Source organism: Hippopotamus amphibius, chromosome 9 (genome assembly GCF_030028045.1).
Source record: "Hippopotamus amphibius kiboko isolate mHipAmp2 chromosome 9, mHipAmp2.hap2, whole genome shotgun sequence".
In the NCBI taxonomy this organism is placed as follows: Eukaryota; Metazoa; Chordata; class Mammalia; order Artiodactyla; family Hippopotamidae; genus Hippopotamus; species Hippopotamus amphibius.
Genome location: NC_080194.1, coordinates 103222220 through 103246384, shown reverse-complemented (window position 1 = coordinate 103246384; position 24165 = coordinate 103222220). Strand labels below are relative to the sequence as shown.

Sequence of the window (24165 nt, the reverse complement as noted above, 5' to 3'; positions counted from 1 at the left end):
ATGAAATTAGAACACTGCCTAACACCATACACAAAAATAAACTCCAAATGGAGTAAAGACCTACATGTAAGGCCAGACACTATAAAACTCCTAGAGGAAAACATAGGCAGAACACTCTATGACATCCATCAAAGCAAGATCCTTGTTGACCCACCTCCTAGAATCATGGAAATAAAATCAAGAATAAACAAATGGGACCTCATGAAACTTAAAAGCTTTTGCACAATGAAAGAAACCATAAACAAGACAAGAAGACAACCCTCAGAATGGGAAAAAATAGTTGCCAATGAAACAGTGGACAAAGGATTAACCTCCAAAATATACAAGCAGCTCATGCAGCTTAATACCAAAAAAGCAAATAACCCAATCCACAAATGGGTGGAAGACCTAAATAGACATTTCTCCAAAGAAGACATACAGATGGCCAAGAAACACATGAAAATATGTTCAACATCACTAATTATCAGAGAAATGCAAGTCAAAGCCACAATGAAGTATCACCTCACACTGATCAGAATGGCCATCATCACAAAATCTAGAAACAACAAATGTTGGAGAGGTTGTGGAGAAAAGGGAACTCTCCTGCACTGTTGGTGGGAATGTAAGTTGAAACAGCCACTATGGAAAACAGTTTGGAGGTTCCTTGAAAAACTAAAAATAGAACTGCCATATGACCCAGCAATCCCGCTCCTGGGCATATACCCAGAGAAAACCATAATCCCAAAAGAAACATGTACCACAATGTTTGCTGCAGCACTGTTTACAATAGCCAGGATGTGGGAGCAACCTAAATGCCCATTGGGTGGGGGGTGAAGGGGAAGCTGGGATGAAGTGAGAGAGTAGCATTGACATATATACACTACCAAATGTAAAACAGATAGCTAGTGGGAAGCTGCTTCATAGCATAGGGAGATCAACTCGATGATGGGTGATGACTTAGAGGGCTGGCATAGGGACGGTGGGAAGGAGTCATGGGAGGGAGGGGTTATGGGGATATATGTATAAATACAGCTGATTCACTTTGTTGTACAGCAAAAAATGGCACAACAGTGTAAAGCAATTATATTCCAATAAAGAGCTTAAAAATTATTCATGCAGTAAGTTATTGCTGACCTGTGTTTCTTTACAAGGCTTGAAGGAGAAGTTCTGTAGGACTTTGACAAGAGCAAGTTTCATGTTCATGATAGCAAACCTCATGCCAATGCAGTTGCGGGGTCCAGTTCCAAAAGGCAGGTAAGTGTAAGGATTTATGCTGTCCTTGTTCTTCTTACTGAACCTGGTTCCACAACAGCAGAAGAAACAAATTAATGAAACAAAAAAAGCACAAGAGCTCCTAGTTTGAGGTTTTGACTTAAATCCATAACCAGTAGCATAAGGGATGCCTGTGTGGGCTAGTCATTCATCCTGCTGTGGTGATTTTGCTGTGAGAAAGGTAAGCTCCAGATCCTTCCCATTCCCCTTGACTCTACAGGAGCTTTCAGTCTTGTTGGAGAGATGAGATAAATGCAGTTTAAAGAAAATTTGTCTTTAAACACTAAAATTATGTTCAGGGTGGTGAGATGTTCACCCTCTGAAAAAGGCAGTTGGGAAATGAGACTGACTGAAGGAAACATGGGCTCCCATCTCCACGCACACTTATGTTGGTCATGTGCTCATGGGGGAAGGAAGGAGGAGAAATGTCTCTGAGTATTTAAATTGTTATTTTTCAAATGTTTCTGTCTCCTTTCCCTTCCAATCCCCCTGTGTCATTATCTGTCTGTCTCTCTGTCATTCTCTCTCTGCCACACACACAACATGTTTAGGTCAGTAGATTTACATGTGTATGTGATGCTACGAGGGTGAGTCCAAAATTATCCACACTCCAGTTATATTGAAACTTCTGTTGGCCGCAAGGTCTTCCCAGCACTTTCTGTTCAATGCTACTGCTCTGCAGGTGTGAACGTGCTACATCAGTTCATTTGTAACTGCTGTGCGAACAAAAATGGATGCCCCACTTGCAATTTGCATGAAAGAAGAGCAGCGTGCAGTGATTCATTTTTGTGGCTTGAGGGTATACCTGGTGCTGTTATTTATGGAAGATTTTGTGCGCTGTATGGAGAAAGTGTTTTGTTGTGAAGAAGCATGTATGAATGGGTAGAGAAGGTCAAGGAAGGTCGCAGAAGTGTTAGCCATCAAGAAGGAGCTGGTTCCCTTCTGATGAAAAAGTGAAGACAGCGGTGCACTCGTGGCTCTCAGCTCAGCCTAAAACATTTTTTTTTTTTTTGGGGGGGCACATGGGCTTAGTTGCTCCACGGCATGTGGGATCTTCCTGGAGCTGGGATCGAACCCGTGACCTCTACATTGGCAGATGGATTCTTAACCACTGCGCCACCTAGGAAGCCCCTAAAACATTTTTTAATCAGGGAATACGAAAGCTTGTTGATAGATGGGCAAAGCATATTGAAAAGAAAAGAGAGGGAGAGAAGGTGGTGGCAAAGTAGAGGAACGTGGAATGCATCCCTCTCTACAGATGCATTGGGAATGCACCAAAAGACGCAATAATTCCCACAGAGAACCAACTGAACACCAGCAGATGACCTCGGACACCAGAAAGGACCACAAGGATCCTGACATAACCGGTAGGGAGGCATCTATGATGGCTCAAAGAGGGTGAAGCGGCTGAGCTGTGGCAGATGGGAGGGAGTGAGAAACACACGGAGGGTCCGCACCACAGCTCATCGTTCCCGGACTGAGATGTCAATTCACAGCTGAACACAGGGTCCGGGAGTGGGAGCGTGGGAACCAGAGAACTGGTTCAGGGTGAGAAACATTGTAGCCAGTAAGGAGACGGACTGAGAGGACAGGAGGGAAGAGGCCCACAGCGAGGAGTGCCTGCCCCTGAGAGCTGCCCAGCCATGATGGCAGCTGGATGCTGCTGGCTCACGGGCAGGAGGGAGGAGCCGTGGGCATAGCCTCTCTCCTCTCTTTCGGTGCCTGTAATGGGCAGTGGAGGGACCCCTGTGGGCCATCTAAGGCACTCAGGGATAACAAGGACCCTCAGGTCCTCGGGCGGGGCTAGCTTAAAGCCCCCGCAGGCAGCTGAGAGCAGGCTTGGAACGCCAGCAGCAGGGAGGCTGCCGAAAACAAAAAAACCTGGAGAGAGGCCCAACTCTGAGACATTTACACCTGAGCCACCACTGTCCCTCTGCAACAGGCACCTCCAAGCTTGACTGAAATGACAGTGTGCCACTGCTCACTCACTCCCAGGGGAAGGAGCCACTATTGTACCCTATCCCTCCCCCACACACCAACACTTACAGATGAACAATAAAGGAAGCTCTGCTGGTCACAGAATAATACAAAAAACCCAAGGTGAGTAGAAGGACACAGCTGAGACTCTAAGGAAACAGAAATATTAGTATCAATTCTATTGAATTGGTACATTCTGGGATCAGTTCTAGTTTTTTTTTCTTTATTAATTACCATCTTAGTCCTAAGGGATCTACAAGTTTTATAACATATTTTTATTCTATTTTTTATTCTATTTTTATTTTTAGCCTTTTTATATACTTCTATTTCTAGCTAAGTTTTTTGTAGTATGGACTATATATCTCTCCTACCTTCTTTTCATCTCTATCTTTTATACATTTCTATTCCTTTCTTTTTATCTGCATATTTCCAGTCACACTACACTCTTCTGTTCCCCTGGCTTCCATCCTTTTTAAGTTTATTTTATCTTAACATACTTATAAGCAACACTATCGATCTGCTCAGACTCCTTGCTCTATTCTCCAGATGACACACTGCCTTGGTATTTAATATTAGGTTTTTGTCTTTATCTTAGTTCTTAGTACAATTGTCTAATTTCATTCTGAGAATCACCATTCTGTCTGGTGGTACTCTAGCTCCTTTTATATATTTGATCCTAGCTTTCAATATCTCCCTGGATTTGTGTTTGTATGTGTAAGGTGTTATTTGTTTGTTTGTTTGTTTTTGCTTTTGTTTCTGTTTTGTTCTGTTTTGGTTTTCAATTTCTGTTGGTTTTCTCTTTGAATATCTGATAGCATACTGGAGTTCTTCTGTCAGGTCTTTCTCATGCCTTATGTTCGATTGGATTCAGTAATTGTGGGTCTTATACATGTATGTGTTTCCTAGACTTAGTATTTGTTTGACCCAACACTCGGCCATTAGTCTGGGGCTTGGACAGTCTTCTATAAAGCCCTCTATTGCCAGGACAAGCAACCCCTGAAGTTTGGGCTACCATGAGGAAACAAAGAAACACCATGCAGGCAAAGGAGCAGGAAAAAACCCCACAAGACCAAATAAATGAAGAGGAAATAGGAAAAATGCTTGAAAAAGAATTCAGGGTAATGAGAGCAAAAATGATACAAAATCTCGATAACAAAATAGAGAAACTACAAGAAACACTTCATAAGAACTCAGAAGAACTACAGAGCAAACAAACAGCAATGGATAACAAAATAACTGAAATTAAAAATACTCTAGAAGGTATAACCAGCAGAATAACTGAGGCAGAAGAACGAATAAGTGAGTTGGAAGATAGAATGGGGGAAATAACTGCCACAGAGCAGGAAAAAGAAAAAAGAATGAGAAGAATAGAAGACAGTCTCAGAGACCTCAGTGATAACATTAAGCACACCAACATTCAAATCATAGGCATCCCAGAAGAAGAAGAAAAAAAGAAAGGGTCTGAGAAAATATTTGAAGAGGTTCTAGTGGAAAACTTCCCCAACATGGGAAAGGAAATAATGAACCAAGTCCAAGAAGCACAGAGAGTCCCATACAGAATAAACCCAAGGAGAAATACACCAAGGCATATATTAATCAAACTAATGACAATTAAACACAAAGAAAAAATATTAAATGCAGCAAGAGAAAAGCAACAAATAACAGATAAGGGAAAACCCATAAGGATAACAGCTGACTTTTCTACAGAAACTCTGCAGGCCAGAAGGGAATGGCAGGATATATTGAAAGTCCTGGAAGAGAAAAACCTACAGCCAAGAGTACTCTACCCAGCAAGAATCTCATTCAGATTTGAGGGAGAAATCAAAAGCTTTACAGACAAGTAAAAGTTAAGAGAATTCAGCATCACTAAACCAGCCTTACAACAAGTGCTAAAGGAACTTCTCTAAGTAGGGAACACAAGAAAAGGAAAACACCTACAAATACAAACCCAAAACAATGAAGAAAATGGTAATTGGAACACACATGTCAATAATCACCTTAAATGTAAATGCATTAAATGCTCCAACCAAAAGACACAGACTGGCTGAATGGATACAAAAACAAGACCCTTCTATATGCTGCCTACAAGAAACCCACTGCAGACCAAGGGATACATATAGACTGAAAGTAAAGGGATGGAAAAAGATATTCCATGCAAATGGAAGTCAAAAGAAAGCTGGAGTAGCAATACTCATATCACACACATTAGACTTTAAAGTAAAGAATATTACAAGACACAAGGAAGGACACTACATAACGATCAAGGGATCCATTCAAGAAGAACATATCACAATGGTAAATATCTATGCCCCCAATATAGGAGCACCTCAATACACAAGGCAAATGCTAACAGCCATAAAAGGGGACATCGACAGTAACACAATAATAGTGGGAGACTTGAACACCCCACTTACATCAACGGACAGATCATCCAAACAGAAAATAAAGACACACAAGCTTTAAATGACACATTAGACCATCTCGACTTAATTGATATTTATAGGACATTCCATCCAAAAATGACAGAATACACTTTCTTCTCAAGTGCACATGGAACATTTTCCAGGATAGATCACATCTTGGGTCACAAATAAAACCTTGGTAAATTCAAGAAAATTGAAATCATATCAAGCATCTTCTCAGACCACAATGCCATGAGACTAGATATCAATTACAGGAAAAAAACTGCACAAAATACAAACACATGGAGGCTAAACAATTCACTCTTAAACAACCAAGAAATCACTAAAGAAATCAAAGAGGAAATCAAAAACTATCTAGAAACAAATGACAATGAAAACACAACAACCCAAAACCTGTGGGACGCAGCAAAAGCAGTTCTAAGAGGGAAGTTTATAGCAATACAGTCCTACCTTAAGGAACAAGAAAAATATCGAATAAACAACCTAACCTCACACCTAAAACAACTAGAGAAAGAAGAACAAAAATGCCCCAAAGTGAGCAGAAGGAAAGAAATCATAAAGATCAGAGCAGAAATAAATGAAAAAGAAAGGAAGGAAGCAATAGCAAAAATTAATAAAACTAAAAGCTGGTTCTTTGAGAAGATAAACAAAATTGATAAACGCTTAGCCAGACTCACCAAGACAAAAAGGGTGAAGATGCAAATCAACAGAATTAGAAGTGAAAAAGAAGAAGTAACAACGGACACCTCAGAAATACAAAACATCATGAGAGACTACTACAAGCAACTATATGCCAATCAATTGGATAACCTGGAAGAAATGGATACATTCTTAGAAAAATACAATCTTCCAAGACTAAACCAGGGAGAAATAGAAACTATGAACAGACCAATCACAAGTACGGAAATTGAGTCAGTGATTAAAAATCTCCCAACAAACAAAAGCCGAGGGTCAGATGGATTCACAGGGGAATTCTATGAAACATTTTGAGAAGAGCTAACACCTATCCTTCTCAAACTCTTCCAAAATATAGCAGAAGGAGGAACACTCCCAAACTCATTCTATGAGGCCACCATCACCCTGATACCAAAGCCAGGCAAAGATGTCAGAAAAAAAGAAAATTACAGACCAATATCACTGATGAATATAGATGCAAAAATCCTCAACAAAATACTAGCCAACAGAATCCAGCAGCATATTAAAACAATCATTCACCATGATCAAGTGGGGTTTATCCCTGGGATGCAAGGATTCTTCAATATATGCAAATCAATCAATGTGATACATCATATCAACAAATTGAAGGATAAAAACCATATGATAATCGCAATAGCTGCAGAAAAAGCTTTTGACAAAATTCAACATCCACTTATGATAACAGTCTCCAGAAAATGGGCATAGAAGGAAATTACCTCAACATAATAAAAGCCACATATGAGAAAGCAAAAGCCAACATCGTTCTAAATGGTGAAAAACTGAAAGAATTCCCTCTTAGAACAGGAACAAGACAAGGGTGTCCACTCTCACCATTATTAATCAACATAGTTTTGGAAGTTTTAGCCACAGCAATCAGAGAAGAAAAAGAAATAAAAGGAATCCAAATTGGAAAAGAAGAAGTAAAATTGTCACCCTTTGCAGATGACATGATATTATACATAGAAAACCCTAAAGACTCTACCAGAAAACTGCTAGCACTAATTGATGAATTTAGTAAAGTAGCGGGATACAAAATTAACACACAGAAATCTCTTGCATTCCTATACACTAACAATGGAAGAGCAGAAAGGGAAATTAAGGAAACTCTCCCATTTACCATTGCAACAAAATGAATAAAATACCTAGGAATACACCTGCCTAAGGAAGGAAAAGATCTGTATGCAGAAAACTTAAGGACACTGATGAAAGAAATCAAAGACAACACAAACAGATGGAGGGACATACCATGTTCTTGGATTGGAAGAATCAACATAGTGAAAGTGACTGTACTAGCCAAAGCAATTTACAGATTCAATGCAATCCCGATCAAATTACCAATGGCATTTTTCACAGAACTAGAGCAAGAAATCTTACGATTTGTATGGAAACGCAAAAGACTCTGAATATCCAAAGCAATCTCGAGAAGGAAAAATGGAGTTGGTGGAATCAGGTTTCCTGACTTCAAACTATACTACAAGGCCACAGTGATCAAGACAGTATGGTACTGGCACAAAAATAGAAACATAGATCAATGGAACAGAATAGAGAGCCCAGAGATAAACCCGCACACATATGGGCACCTTATCTTTGACAAAGGAGGCAAGAAAATACGGTGGAGAAAAGACAGCCTCTTCAATAAGTGGTGCTGGGAAAATTGGACAGCTACATGTAAAAGGATGAAATTAGAACACTGCCTAACACCATACACAAAAATAAACTCCAAATGGAGTAAAGACCTACATGTAAGGCCAGACACTATAAAACTCCTAGAGGAAAACATAGGCAGAACACTCTATGACATCCATCAAAGCAAGATCCTTGTTGACCCACCTCCTAGAATCATGGAAATAAAATCAAGAATAAACAAATGGGACCTCATGAAACTTAAAAGCTTTTGCACAGTGAAGGAAACCATAAACGAAACAAGAAGGCAGCCCTCAGAATGGGAAGAAATAGTTGCCTATGAAACAGTGGACAAAGGATTAACCTCCAAAATATACAAGCAGCTCATGCAGCTTCATACCAAAAAAGCAAATAACCCAATCCACAAATGGGTGGAAGACCTAAATAGACATTTCTCCAAAGAAGACATACAGATGGCCAAGAAACACATGAAAATATGTTCAACATCACTAATTATCAGAGAAATGCAAGTCAAAGCCACAATGAAGTATCACCTCACACCGATCAGAATGGCCATCATCACAAAATCTAGAAACAACAAATGTTGGAGAGGGTGTGGAGAAAAGGGAACTCTCCTGCACTGTTGATGGGAATGTAAGTTGAAACAGCCACTATGGAAAACAATTTGGAGGTTCCTTAAAAAACTACAAATAGAACGACCATATGATCCAGTATTCCCAGTACTACCCAGAGAAAACCATAATCCCAAAAGAAACTTGTACCACAATGTTTGCTGCAGCACTGTTTACAATAGCCAGGACATGGAAGCAACCTAAATGCCCATCAACAAATGAATGGATAAAGAAGATGTGGCATATATATACAATGGAATATTACTTAGCTATAAGAAGGAATGAGATGGAGCTATATGTCATGAGGTGGATAGACCTAGAGTCTGTCATACAGAGTGAAGTAAGTCAGAAAGAGAAAGACAAATATTGTATGCTAACTCATATATACAGAATCTAAAAATGGTACTGATGAACTCAGTGACAAGACAAGAATAAGGATGCAGATGCAGAGAATGGACTGGAGAACTCGAGGTTTGCGGCGGTGGGGGGTGAAGGGGAAGCTGAGATGAAGTAAGAGAGTAGCATAGACATATATATACTACCAACTGTAAAACAGATAGCCAGTGGGAAGTTGCTGTATAACAAAGGGAGTTCAACTTGATGATGGATGATGCTTTAGAGGACTGGAACGGGGAGGGTGGGGGGGAGTCGAGGGAGGGAGGGAATACGGGGATATCTGTATAAATACAGATGATTGACCTTGGTGTACCTCAAAAACTGGTACAAGAGTGTAAACCAATTATATTCCAATAAAAAAGTAAAAAATAATAAAAAAATAAAAATAAAAATTATCAGTAAAGAAAGAAAAAAGAGATTGTTGAAAAATGATGTATTTGTCTTTTCTAAAAATTAATTAAAATAAATTCTACAGCCAGAGTGCAGATAATTTTGACTCACCCTTGTATAATCACTGATTTCCCTCGTTATCTGTTCCGATAGCCTATAAATTCCGTGATGGTTAGACCTCTGTTTTACTCAGATTTGACTAGTCAATATTTGCATAAGTCAAGCAAAAAATGTATATTTGGGGAAAGTGATAATGGCATTGTGATTACATATATTTTAAAGAGTCCCTATTTTGCAAAACATTTTGTAATATTTACAGACAATGTGACCTAAAATAACATGGGGATTAGGGGAAGGGCAGCAGTGCCAGGGGGATGGTGCAGACATGGGTTGCTGGTTGTTAAGCAGGGAATGTGCACATACAGAGACGTTAAAGCTATTTCATAGGCTTGTGCCTACAGAATATACTTGTGTATGTGTCAAATTCACACATACTTGTGTATATTTTTAAAAGTCTCCATAATTTGCTTTTTTTAATGTTTGCATTTCTCACTGCCTGGCCCAGTCCTTGACACTCTCATGTTAGCACTTATTCTCTGCTTAACTGAATGAAACAAAGGGAAGTACAGTGAGTGGTCTCTGGTTGCAGGTTTGTGAAGCTGCAGGAGGGGGAGCTGTTGAGGTTGGAGGAAACGCAGAGGTTGCCTGGCCCAGCAAACAGAGGACTTGGTCCACTCTGACTCTTCTATCAACAAGGGCTACGTGGCACCATTATGCTAGCACTCAGGATACCAAGGCAAAGAGAACAACTCTTGGCCATCAGGGAGCTGATGGTCAGGGTGTAATAAAAGTCTAGATCTCAGCTACTGGCCTAAAAAGTTCATTCCAAATGTTGCTCACCACACACTAAGTGGGAGAGCACCAACTCTGTCCAGAGTCCAGTCTGTGCCCAAACCAGATCTTGGCTCTGAATTCCCAGAAGAGGATGCTCAACTCCTCCAAGGAGGACGTCTCAGACGTCTAGAGAGCAGAGGACTTCTCTTTGGAAGGTCACCAAGTACTGAGGTAGAAGGGAGCTGGCCAGGTCTGCAGCCACAGACAGAACCAGGGAGCCTCTGTGCACCTCTGTCCTCAGTGAGGTTGCCTGGATGCCCCGGGATGAGACCTCTAGGTCCCCAGGCTGCACTCGCACAATAAAGCTAGAGGAAATGGCAGACAATGTTTAAAAATGTGGAATGTGGAAACATGGTGAATTCAGAGAGCTTAGAGAGAACAGAGAGAAAGGCTTAAAGGAAATTAGAAGCCTATACACCTAAAATAAGACAGTGGTTGGGTGATATATGGCATATGCATACAAACATATATACGTAGAATGTTGTTTATTGTTTACTGCTAGAGTAAGCAGTTCAAAACCAAATAAAGTATAATACCATCCTACATTTTAAAAATCTATATATGTGTAGAAAAATGTCCATAAGGACTTATATCACATTATTAATGAGGGCTATATTAAGGTATTAGGAATGCAGACAGCTATAATTTTCTTTTTTTCCAATCTACGGTTTGTATAATTTTGACAAACCATGAACATCCTTAAAGAGAAAAGTCTTCTAACAATAAAAAGATATTCAAATAAATTATCGCATGATCACCCATTTGTCAACCATAGTAAGAGTTGTCAAAATATGCAAGTATCAAAAAGGATTGGGGTGGGTTTCCTTTCCTCGGGGTCTTGTACCTTTCAGGGCGGAACTCCTCAGGCTTTGGCCAGAGCTCTGGGTCGTTGTGAAGAACGAACACTGGCACTATCACTGTTGTCCCTTTGGGAATAAACACCCCATTGACGTCCACATCCTTCTTACAGACCCTCTCAAGTCTGCCAACAACTGGATATATTCTGAGAGTTTCATTCAACACCATGTCAAGATACTCCATCTGTACTAGGGCATCATAGGTGGGAGGCATCTAGGAAGAGAAAAACAGATTTAGATAAATTAAGATTTTGGATCAACCTTCAACTCCGTCTACGTAGTCCTTTTGAAATGGTAGGAGTGCCAGGGAGTAATTTAAATTGGTAAAGGACCTCAGCATTTATAGACATTTTAATATCTATCATGTGCTTTGACCTGCTCAGTGGCTCACAGCGATGTGTGCAGTAGTTATGATGATGGGAGATGTTGGGACAAGGTCCTAAACAGGGCCTGAAATCCCACACATGATCACCTAGTGTATTTCCTTTCTCGTGAGAACAAACATAACCAATAGATTAGGACCCTTGCTCTTGAGAGAAACAGGCCAAGTCACTGTTTCCTTTTGAAAGTGAGGTCACACATCTGTACCAAGGAAACGGAAGGTGTAAAAGAGCAAATCCCCTGTTCAACATAAAGGTTCTTAGTTGAAAACTCCTGACTGCTAACTCTTTTGATTATACCTATAAAGTTTGGAAACACTGTATTGTATGAAGACTCTACAAATAATTTGGGGAGAAACGGGTTCCTTTCTAAACCAAACACACAAATGAACAGTAAGACTGGCTGCTACCAGGAACACAATTTCAGGTCCAGGGAAAGTTACAAGAGGATGAGAACCCCACCCTCAGCCCACCCTCTGCTGCTGGAAGGGTCTCCTATTGTCCCTGCAGGTGTGACTGTAAGGGCTGAAGGTGTAAACAAGCCACCCCAGCCCCAGATCCCAGGTCTCCACACACCACAAAGAATTCCAGTTTTGGCAGAGATCTGAGACCAGTGGGGGTGACATGTGTGGCTGTCACGTGGGGTTATACTTAAGGGGTGACATTGCAGAGGGAAAGGGTTGGCTCAGGAGCCAGACACCCTGGCCCACAGCCTGACTTTATTACACTAGGTACACGACCAGTGTATGAAAGTATTTCATCTCTCTGTAGCTCAGGTTTCTCCTATGTTAAACAGAGGTGGTTAGAGATGACACTTCATGGGGTTGTGTGGCGGAGACACTCACTGCTCACCCAGTATCCACACAGTCCCCGTATTTCCCAGCCCACTTGAAGTTACAGGAAAGCAGCTTTGCCAATGGGCAGTGAACTGAGGCGATCATGTCAGTTCAGGGACAAATCATTTGAAAACCCAGTGAGGAACTCTCGATTGCCTTATATCCCAAGAAGCCCTCCTGTTCCAGATAAGGCAGCTACAAGGGGGTGGAGCCTCTTAGCCTGTATCCCAGAGTAACTGTGTGGAGCTGAACTGCCCACACCCAACCTCCACCAACAATCCATGTTGGACGTGGAGATGTGGGTAGAAGTAAACCTTTGTTCTGTAAAGCCACCGAGATTTGAGGGCTTGTCTGTTACTGATGCATAAACTAGCTTCTCATGACTAATACTTAATTTTATTAAGGTTAGATTCATTTATAAATAGAAAGTACTTAGATAGACATATATCGTAAGAAGCAAATATTAGCCAATAGTGTGGTTGTTGTTACAAGTCTTGTTATAAAAAGGGGAGAACACAATGCTGTAGCTAGCCTCTGTCTCTTAGTGATCTTCTCATCTTCTTGAATCAAAAGAATCCCAATATGAGATTTAGCAGAGAAGACAGATCATCTCTAATTTAAGTAGGCCCTACGATCTATGCTTACCTTGTATTTGAAGGACCCAGGACTCTGAAAAGTCATAAAACTTACCCAAAACCACAGCCAGGACTCAAACTCATGTCCTCTGTTTCCTACTTTATGCCCTTTGTTGTCTAAAGGCTCCTCCTAGTGTGCAGTTTACCCTGGGTGGTAGACTGAGTCAATGGTCCCAAATCTCCAGCCCTACCTGTGGTCCACACCCTTTGCCACCTAACTCTGTAGTGCCCTCCTCTTCTGACTCAGGTTGGCCAGGTGGCTTGCTTTGAACAGTGGAAAGTTGGCTAAGTGTGGTGAACAGTGGAAAGTTGGCTAAGTGTGGTGCTAGCAGAGTTTTGAAAGTCACCCACGACTGGGCTTCCCGCTTGTGCCATCACCCTGAGCAGCAGACACGTGGGGTATGAGACCCATGTGGAGCACGTGTGGAGCTGAGTCAGCTGTGCCATGTAGCCAAGGCCAGCCTAGATCAGCCAACACCCAGAACCAAGGAAGTCCAGCCATATCAGCAGGTAACTAACGATACTGTTAGATGCCACTGAGGTTTTGTGATTTTTATGTGGCATGTTGTAACATATGATATGCCAGTACCAGCGCTTTTCCCACAGTACCTACATTCCTGTGTGTACCACACATAGCCACACAAAACTTATGTTTTTCCCTTTGTTTTATACACTTTAGATCCTTCCTAAATAGCACAGGTAAAAGATCTGAGGCTCATGCTTTTGGCAAACATCTCCTAAGTAGTAATGAGGAGGCATTCTTGCTAAGGATTCACCTTCCCCCTCCCTCTCCTGGTATCATCACTCACCTTATTGGGGAAAGTGGCATCAATCTCCTCCTGCAGCTTCTGCTGGATGTCAGGGTGAGTGGCCAATTCATATATGAGGAAGGAAAGAGAACTGCTAGTGGTCTCGTAGCCAGCAAAAATAAAGATAATACCTTGGGCCACGAGTTCTAAGTCAGACAGAGCTAAAAGGAGAGGAGAGACATTTTAGATAAAGCACATTAATATAAAACAGCACAGTTTAGATGATGAGGAATCCAAATGAAACTGCCAAGTCCCTAGGGAAAAAATGTAAAAGCAATTGGAAGTTAAACTAGTAGTGGTTTGCACTCTCATGTCTTCCTTAGAGAGCCAGAAAAAAGCAAGAATTGTCTTAATCCACTTTTCCCCAATGTCTATACTGTTCTTGGCCTCCTGCTCCTGACTATGCCACCTCCCCCGCAACACAGCTGGGTAATTTCAAGACACAATGTTTTTGTTCAATATACACAGTGCTATTAGTATGTCTCTTGGAGAATCCTAAAAGTACTTCAGCTATAAGTAATATGGGGTAACACTCTCTTCCAGAATAATCTAAATTATTCTAGCTAAAGTCTAACTTGATTCTTTGACAGATTTTACAAGACTAAGGCTATATTATAGGGAAAATGCAGTTATCTTTTACCTAAAGATGTTGGTGGGAACTTAAGAGACCAATATAAGGCTCCTTCTACTTAAAGTGTGTTTGTGGGCCAGCAGCAGCAACAACACCTGGGAGCTTAATAGAAATTCAGAGTCTCAGATCCCAAAGCAGAACCACAGAATCAGAGTCTGAACTTTCATGAGATATGGTGATTGGTGAGCAAAACCTGCCTGAGAAGCATGGATTATACATTTGACAGGCATCAGGCAATGGGAGAACTGGGGGATCTCAGATAGGTACAGAAGCTACAGAGATTGACCAAAAGCTAAAAGAGTTGTGATTGACCCTAGTCTAATCAATGGCATTAAACTAGCAGAAGGAAGAATGTGCCCACAGAAGGGCATTGGTCAGCATGCAATATAGAAAAATAGGGTCCAGGGAGTGGAATTAGCAGTTCTGATTCAATCATGGCCTGAATGTCATCTTCTAAGTACACGCGCCCTCTGTTTGCCTCCTTTAGGCTCAGCAAACAGCCTGTGATTATAAATAGGTATCTCTTTTTATTCTCTCCCAAGAAACCAAGCATGATCAGGCTCTTATCTATTTCATGGGACGGAAGTAGGACCTTTATTTTCTTAGAGCACTCAAATCAACGTGGTACCTGCCCCAACCAAGCAATTCACAACAAAAACAAGACAAAATGAGTGTGAAAAAGTTCTGAAAGGTTTTGACTTTCCCATGATGATTTCTGTGATTCGATTGTGGGTATATTCAACTATCAAATTCTTTCCCCCAGTTAGTGTAAACCCCATGATACTCAAAGTTTAGAGCTCTACTGTCTAATATGTGGCTATTTAATTTTTAATTTTAATCAGAATTAAATACAGTACTTCAGTGGCACTAACCACATGTCAAGGGCTCAATAGCTACATATGTCTAGTGGTTACTACACTGAATGATGCAGATACAGGGTACTCCTTCACCACAGAAAGATGTATTGGACCATGTGCTCAGATATCTAGACGGATAGATTGAAGTAGATTTACACATGGTTTTAGATATATTTATAGTGGTGTGCTGGCGTCAGCTCATCCCTGCTCAAGAACAAATATTTTTAAAATTCAAGAATTTTGTGAGATGGCTGTCAAACCCTTCGTAGCTTGAAATTAACCACAAGGCAGTATTCACATCATGGAATAAACTAAAGATTAGCACATTCTTGTTTGAAAGAGAGAGAGCCTGTTCACTGGTTATGGGTGATACAGAAATACTTATGTTCATCAGTCTTGCGTAAATATATTTGATGTTCTTAACTTTGTCCACTGAGAGGCTCTAGAAGCAAAGAAACCCTAGTAGCAATAAGCATTCCTAAGATCCCAGATTTTGATTTCTAAACACCATTTCTCACTAAAGGGAACCAGAGCTCCTTGGGGGAAAAAATGGCTGATTCCAGGACTTCTCAGGGGAAATAAAAGAGAAACCTGTACTGTCTAACATCAGAAAGCGAGCATGTTCCCTGAAAATGATAGATTGAAGAATATTGGATACTCTGCATGCTGTAATGGTGGATATAGCTCAACACACATTTGTCAATACCCATGGGATGTACTACACCAAGAATGAACTCTAAGGTCAACTATAGACATTGGGTGATAATAGTGTGTTAACGTTTGTTCATTGATTGTAACAAGTGCACAAATATGGTATTGTCTTTTGATAGTGGGAAGCTGTGTGTAGTTGGGGCAAGATGTATATATTGGAAATTTCTACCTTCCACTCAATTTTGTCATGAACCTAACTGCTCTAAAAAACAGTTCATAAAAAAAAAACAGTCCATAAAAAAAAAAAAAAGATTTAAAACGAAGAAAGAAGAAAAGAAAAAAGAATACAGGATCACACTGGAAAAAGCTCCAGTGGAAAAACCTGCAAGAACCTGAGAATCAAAATGAAGAATGATGTAATAGAGTAAGTTAGTCATATATGAGATCATAGTATATAAACAAATAAATGATTGAGGAAGAATGGAGAGCTCTCCCTAAAAAAGTACATCAACTCATAAATACAGAAGAATGATGGAATTATTGTAGAAAGTCATCATGTTGCAACCATCATAGTAACAATGGCTTCAGTCAAAAACCAACCATGGGGCTTCCTAGGTGGTGCAGTGGTTAAGAATCCACCTGCCAATGCAGGGGACATGGTTTCCATCCCTGCTCCAGGAAGATCCCACATACTGCGGAGCAACTAAGCCCGTGCGCCACAACTATTGAGCCATGTGCTGCAAGTACTAGAGCCTGAACTCCGCAACAAGAGAAGCCATGGCAACGAGGAGCCCACGCACCACAACGAAGAGTAGCCCCCACTCACCGCAACTAAAGAAAGCCCATGCACAGCAAAAAGAGCCAACACAGCCAATAAAATACATACATACATACATATATAAAACTTAAAAAAAAAAAAACCAACCATGGGTGATAAAACTAGTGGGTGACAATTTGAAGAGAAACTGTATATTTCCAGTCTCAAACTTCTCCCACATGTTAATGACAAAAGAGAAAAAATTAAACTTCATAGTAGAGGAAGCTTGTGAACACAACCTCAACCACGTGTTCCAAGTAAGGTCACCAGCACTGGGGCCATGCGCCTCCTGATGGGATGCAGCCTTGATGCAAATTCCCAGGCAGAGGTTCTGACTCAGTGGGTCTGGAGGAGCCTGAGAAATGACATTGGAAACAAGCTCCCCGGAGGTTCAGCAGCAGGTGATCCACAGACCATGGCTGACTTCTGGGCATGACAGCCTTGTTACACGTGCCCTTCCAGCTCTGAGCAAAGTTGTGCCTGTACACTTCTAGGAAGTACCTCTGTCTACTCTTTCTTTCTGAACATGTGTTTCTTCAATTTGGCAGAGATTCTCATCTGCCTGGGAAACTTCCTGCACATTTTCAGAACCACCCCCTCCCTCTGCGCCTCCCCACAGAGGCCCCTCTGATCCTCCTTGGTTACCTTTATGAGTGTCAATTTCTTTGGCATTCTGGGAGTTAATCATCAGCTGAAGTAAATCTACTCGATGCTGGAAACAGAAAGAGAAACTTCAATGACAGAAAGTTACTTGTGAAGTCAGAAAGAAATCAGGAGTGCAGTATTTCACCTCTTTCCTGAGAAGATGGCTGCTTAAAGAACAAGAGTCTAACTAATATTGTCTGAGACCTCAATGAACAAAAACACCCACCTACAGATCTTGGGGAGTGTGATGTTCCCCAAGAGAAACCCAGCCATTACCTCCAACTCCTTTTGGGTCCTCGCTCTCTCTGATCTTTGGTTTCTCTGGCTTTTGAAACAGCTTCTTTGCCAAAGAGTTACCTGCTCTCTCGCCTGTCATACCTGTTTGCTCAGGGCAAGGACCATGACTTCAATCCCTTTTCCCCCCAAAACTTTAATTCTTAATGAATGACCACAAATATTGGGTTGGCCAAAAAGTTTGTTTCATTAATGAATATGTTGTTCAATAAAGTTCTTGGTGAAAATGAAAAATGTCTTTTATTTTTACTTAAAATCGAATGAACTTTTTAGCCAACCCAGTATTAATCTCCTGATATTTGCAGAGTTCACTGGCAGCTTTTGCAGAAACATCTTCAAGCCCTTAACCCTTCTAGAGCACTACACATTCTTCAGTGACATCCTGGGTACTCAGCTCTGTCCCCCTGACCTGCAGACGTCCTTGTGCTGGGTTAACCAAGCAAAGCTGAGTTAACCCAGTTGCGGCCTCATTGGTCAGAGAAGGCTCCTGCCCACTTCAACAATGAGTGGGCTCAACTTTTAAAAAGACTACATTGCATTAGGTGCCTGTTAGGGCCTTCCATTGGACAACCTGCAAAATAGGAAGCTTGGAACTGCAGTGATTCTTTGCCAAGCTAATAATATTTAGTGAAATACCAGTTGAATCAGCTTTTATCCTTTAACCATTTACTGAAGAAAAGTGGTAAGCTCCTTATCGCAATAACCTTCATGCAGTGACATACCAATCGGCATGCCTGTTATTATATTTAAACATTGTTCTCTGGCTCATACTTATTTTCTTCCCCAATCTCCTCCTTTTTCATTCCCCCAGATTTTAAAGCCTTCCTGTTCCAAACTCTATAGTTTTCTACCAACCTTTAAAAAAATGCAAAGATGTGCATGTCATATGTGTGCAGCTCAAAAAATTATCAGAAAGTGAACCCCCTCTTGTAACCACCAGCAGACTTTACCGTTTGTTTATCTTTGAGGCGACTTTCTTTCATCCCTTTTATGGATTTTGTGAAAAAATTCATAGAACTTTTTGGAAACAGACTAATATTTAATGCTTCAAAGACTGGGGTGAGGAATGGGAAGAACACTGTGGAGAAAAAGATAAAAGGAAGCCTCAGTGAAAATGCAAAGTTTACCTGGAGCAATCATAATTTGCTCTACTAATCAAAAAAGTAAAACCACCAGGATACTCAATCACAACCCACCGCCTCTAGGACCTTTGCTCAGACTTCCAAGCCAATGGCTGAGTAAGGCCAAGTCCACATATGGGGCCATCACTATAGCAGTGAGATCAGTGGCCCCTTCTGCATCTTTGGATTGACCAAGGAACTGGATCACCTTCTGGGGCCTCATGGCCTTTCATTCTTGGACTAGCATCTCTTTGGATAAACCAGACCATAATCTATTACTTCCATTAATTGTGCAGTTTAAAAAATAATAGTCATGATAGAAATAATACAGTGCATGTCTTTCTATCATAATGGAATGTAATTAGAAATCAATAACAGAAAGAAATTTAAGAAACACATAAATATGTGGAAATTAAATAACACACTCCTAAATAAACAATGGGTTGCAGAAGATATCACAAGGGCAATCAAAAATTACTTTCAGTTGAAGAAAAATGAAGACACAACATACCAAAACTGGTAGGATGTAGCAAAAGCAGTGTTCAGAGAGATGTTTATGGCTATATGTTTAGATATTAAAACAACAAAGATCTCAAATCAAGAATCTAAATTTCTACCTTAATACACTGAAAAGAGCAAACAAAACAAAGTAAGCAGAAAGTAGAAAATGGTAAAGATAAGTGAAGAAACTATAATGAAGAAATGTTTTTTAGGAGACCAAAAAACAATGAAGATTATCAATGAAACCAAAAACTGATGTTTTGAAAAGAGTTCTTAGCTAGATTGGCCAAGAAAGACAATACTCAAATTGCTAGCATCAGGAATAAAAGAACGGGATTACTACTGACGTTTTAAAAATTACAAGGACTATAAAAAAATCTATGTATATTCAATATCTTGTAATAACGTATAATGGAAAAGAGTCTGAAAAATAATATATGTGTGTGTGTGCATGCACGCATAGCTGAATCACTTTGCTGTACACTTGAAACCAACACAACACTGTAAACTAACTTCACTTCAATAAAAAACTAATCTATGAACAGCAGTATGGCAATACATTAGATAATTCAGATAAAATGGACAGACTCAGGAAGATACAAACTGCAGAAACTGACTCAAAAAGAAATAGACAATCTATACCTTTGAGAAGTACACAGTGTTCGTCAGTAATCAAGACACCACCCATTTTTGGCAAAGAAAAGCTCAGGTCTAGGTGATTTCAGTAATGAATAGTACCAAATATTTAAAGAGTTAACACTATTTTTAAACAAACTCTTCCAAAAATAGAGGAGATGTTGGAACACTTCCAAACTATATTAATCTGATACTAAAACCAGGCAAATTAGCACAAGTAAAGAAGGCTACAGACCAACATACCTTATACCATGGATGCACAAATCCTCCACAAAATACTAGCAAACTGAATCCAGCAACATATAAAGAGCAAAATGCACCATAAACAAGTGGGGTTTATCCCAGGAATGCAAAGCTGTATAATAAACCATATCAAAGGAATATAAAACAATGACCACACGATCATCTAATAGATGAATAAAAGGCATTACAAAACCCAACACCCTCTTGTGATAAAAAACAAGCAGGCACAGAAGGGAATTTCTTCAGCTTGATGAAAGGCATCTACAAAAAACTATGCTAACACCATACTTAACAGTGACAGACTAAATGCTTCACCTAACTTTAAGAACAAGACTAGGAAGCCTCTCCCACCACTTCTACTCAATATTATACTAGAGGTTCTAGCCAGGGTAAATATGGAATAAAAAGAAATAAATGTATTAATATAGGAAATGAAGAGGTAAAACTCCTTTACCATCAGATAACATGATCTTGTATACGAAAATCCTAAATAATCCACTAACATCCTATTAGAACTAGTACACAATTTCAACAGGGTTACTATCAATATAGAAAATCAATTCTATTTCTATACACTGTAATAAATAACCCCAAAGGAAAATTAAGAAAATTACTTAACATCAAAAAAACAGAATGTTTAAGAATAAATTAACAAAAGAAGTGCAGAACTTCTGCTCAGAAACCTGTAACATTGTTGAAATAAAGAAAATCTAAGTAAATGAAAAACATCCCATGTAAATGTATCAGAACACTAAACATTGTCAAGACAGCAAGTCTACAGATTTAACACACTCCCCATCAGAATTCTAGCTTCTTTGTAGATATTGAAAAGCTGAATTTAAAATTCATATGCAATTGCCAGGGGTACAGAAGACCCAAAACAATTTTGGGGAAAAAAAGAAGAAAGTCATAGGACTCACACTTCCTGATTTCAAAACCTGTCACAAATCTATAATAAACAAGGCAATGTCATACTGGCATAAGAATGGACATATAGATAAACAGAATAAATTTTAGACTCCAGAAATAAATCCACTTGTCTTGGTAAACTGAATGTTGAGAAGGTTCTCAGATCATTCAATGGAGACAAAATAGTCTTCAATAAAAGGTGCTGGGACACCTGGGTAGCTACATGCAAAAGAATGAAGTAGACTCTTACCTCACACCATGTACAAAAATAAACTCAAAATAGATCAAACACTTAAACATACAAGCTAAAACATCACAACTCAGAAGAAAACCAGTGGGTAGATCTTCATGACCTCCAATTTGGCAATGGATTCATAGATATGACACCAAAAACAGAGGGAATAAAAAGAAAAAGAATTTGTACATCATGAAAATTAATTTTGCACTTCAAAGCAAACTATCAAGAAAATGAAAAGACACCTACAGAAAGGGAAATAAAAAGCTTTTCAAATCATATATCTGATAAGGGACTCTTATCTAGAATATGTAAAGAACTCTTACACCTCAACAGCAGGAGTATAATCCAACTATAAATGGATAAAAGATTTGAATAGACATTTATCTAAAAAGGATTGTGGGGAACAGTTTGGCAGTTGCTTATGAGTTAAACACAGAGTTACTAATAATTCAACAAGTTCACCTCTGAGTTCTACCCAAATAGTTGAAACCAGGTATTTAAATGAAAACTTGTACATGAATGTGCATAGCAGTGTTATTCATAGCAACCAAAAAGTGGAAACGACCCAAATGTCCATCAACTGATGAATGCGTACACAAAATGCAGAATGTCCATATAATGGAATATACTTGGCCACACAAAAAAGTGAAGTACGGATATATGCTGCAACTTAGATTAACCTTGAAAACATCATGATAAATGAAAGAAGCCAGACACGAAAGGCCACATGTTACATGATTCCATCTACATGAAGTGTCCAGAATAAGCAAATCTATAGAGATAGGAGGTAGACTAGTGTTTGCCTAGGGCTAAGGGAAGTGGGAGGTGAGAATTACCAGGTACGGAGTTTGTGAGCTGGCAAAAATGTGCAACAATTGACTGTAGTGATGGTTGCACATATCTTTGAATGTACTAAAAACCTTACTTTTTCAATTTTATTGAGTTATAATTGAGATACAGCACTGTATTAGTTTGTGTACAGCATAATGACTTAACATACATATATTGTGAAATCAGCCCCATAAGTTTAGTTAACATTCCTCACCTCATATTATTACCAAAAAAATTGTTTTCCCTTGTGATGAGCACTTTTAGGATCAACTTTCTTAGTAATGTACAAATATATCATACAACAGTGTTAACTATACGCATATTGTATACTACACTGCCAGTACTTTTATATTATTACTGAAAATTTGAATCTTTTGAACACCTTTATCCAATTTCCCACCACCCAACGCACACCTCTGGTAACCAAAAATCTGATCTTGTTTTTCTGTAAGTTTGGTTTTCTTTTTCTTTCTTGTTTTTTGATTTTAGGTTTTTGCTTTTGTTTTTTTTTATTCTACATATAAGCATTTGCCTTTCTCTGTTTAACTTATTTCACTTAACATAATACCCTCAAGGTCCTTCCACTTTGTTGCAAATGGCAGGATTTTCTTCTTCTTCTGGCTGAATAATATTCAATTACATATATAATTGAATTGTGTGTGTATATATACACATAATTATAACATATATAATTCAATTGTGTATATTGAATGTTGTATAAAGTTTCCCTGTCCATTCCATCTGTTGATGGATAGGTAGGATGTAAAAGCCAATGAATTATCCACTTTACAGTGGTGCACTATATGGTATGTGGATTGTATCTCAATAAAGCAATTGTTTTTTAAAGCTATTATTAAAAAAAAAGGTGATAGAAGGGAGGGAGGGAGGGAGGGATGGAGGAGAGTAGGGAGGGAAGGAGGGATGGAAGAAGGAATAAAGAAGAAGAAATAAAATAGTCCACATACATATTGAGAGAATGAATGGATCGAAGATATTAATTTTTAAGATCTTCTTGCTATATTCCACAAAGGGATCATGTGGGTTGTTGAGGGAATCAATGTTCACTCCAAACGCTGTGCCAGTAATCACATCCATGCTGTAGGCTCCAAAGAAGCTGAGAAGAGAGAGAAAGATATAAACAATTAAAATCAGCACCTCTGTACTACCCTTACCCAATACAGGCAGCAAGAAATGCATGTAAAATCAGATGCCCAGCCAGACAGGTAAAGAGCCACACACTTTCAGAACCACCTTTGGATCATGGAAGAGCCTGGGCTGCTATCACTCACTCATGAGGTGTGTATGAGGTGCCAGGGATGCAGCTGGCCCTGTGCTGGGGGGATACGGACTCTAAGGTAGTGCAGAGGCCACCCCCCCCTGCCATGAACTCAAGGAGCTCAGTCATAGAGGGATAGACACCCCTAATCAGACAAAGCACAGAGTGTGTTTTGACTACAGGCAATAGTAGGTATATAAGGACTGAGCAGAGCAAAGGGGGTAAAATTAACTCATCCTGGGGAGTCAAGAAAGGGAACATCCATCTGGGTCTCGCCTCCCCACAGAGCCTGTGCTCAGGGCTGATCCCCCTTTAGCACATTACGGAACAGCAGCCCCGGTTCTGAGTCACCAGGAACATCCCCCTCACTGTCTTACACCCCTGCTAAGGCTCCTGAAAGACCCACTCCTCCTCAGCTCCAGTGGTCTGGGGTTGCCCTGAGGGCAGAATCATTTCTGTGAAATGGAAGAACTAAAAATCTTTCTAGTTTAAAAAAACAATAAATCACTTCAAATTGACTTAGGGAATCCCATAGAGCTGAGTGATCTTATGCCCTGAGTTTCCCTGCGACAGTCTCAGTTTATACCAGTTATTCTAGCATAATTAAAAAAAAAATCTCAGTTTAGACAACAAATGCTATGATCACTCTACCCATAGCCTGCACAGGACCTTCTCTCTTTTGAGGCTGAAGGAAAACAAACGGTGGTTAAGAATTA

The 24165-nt window shown here is 39.8% G+C and overlaps 1 protein-coding gene across 1 annotated transcript in view; it reads right to left on the bottom strand.

Annotated features, from left to right (window-relative positions):
* LOC130859994 (cytochrome P450 3A29-like) overlaps window positions 1-24165 on the bottom strand; it is a 49870-nt gene that overhangs the window by 4883 nt on the left and 20822 nt on the right. The window contains exons 7-12 of the mRNA XM_057747675.1: window positions 23139-23287; window positions 18645-18772; window positions 17401-17467; window positions 13800-13960; window positions 11127-11353; window positions 1114-1276 (exon numbers count right to left, since the gene is read on the bottom strand). Of these exons, the coding sequence (XP_057603658.1) occupies window positions 1114-1276; window positions 11127-11353; window positions 13800-13960; window positions 17401-17467; window positions 18645-18772; window positions 23139-23287 (895 nt within the window). The remainder of the gene's footprint in view (window positions 1-1113; window positions 1277-11126; window positions 11354-13799; window positions 13961-17400; window positions 17468-18644; window positions 18773-23138; window positions 23288-24165) is intronic.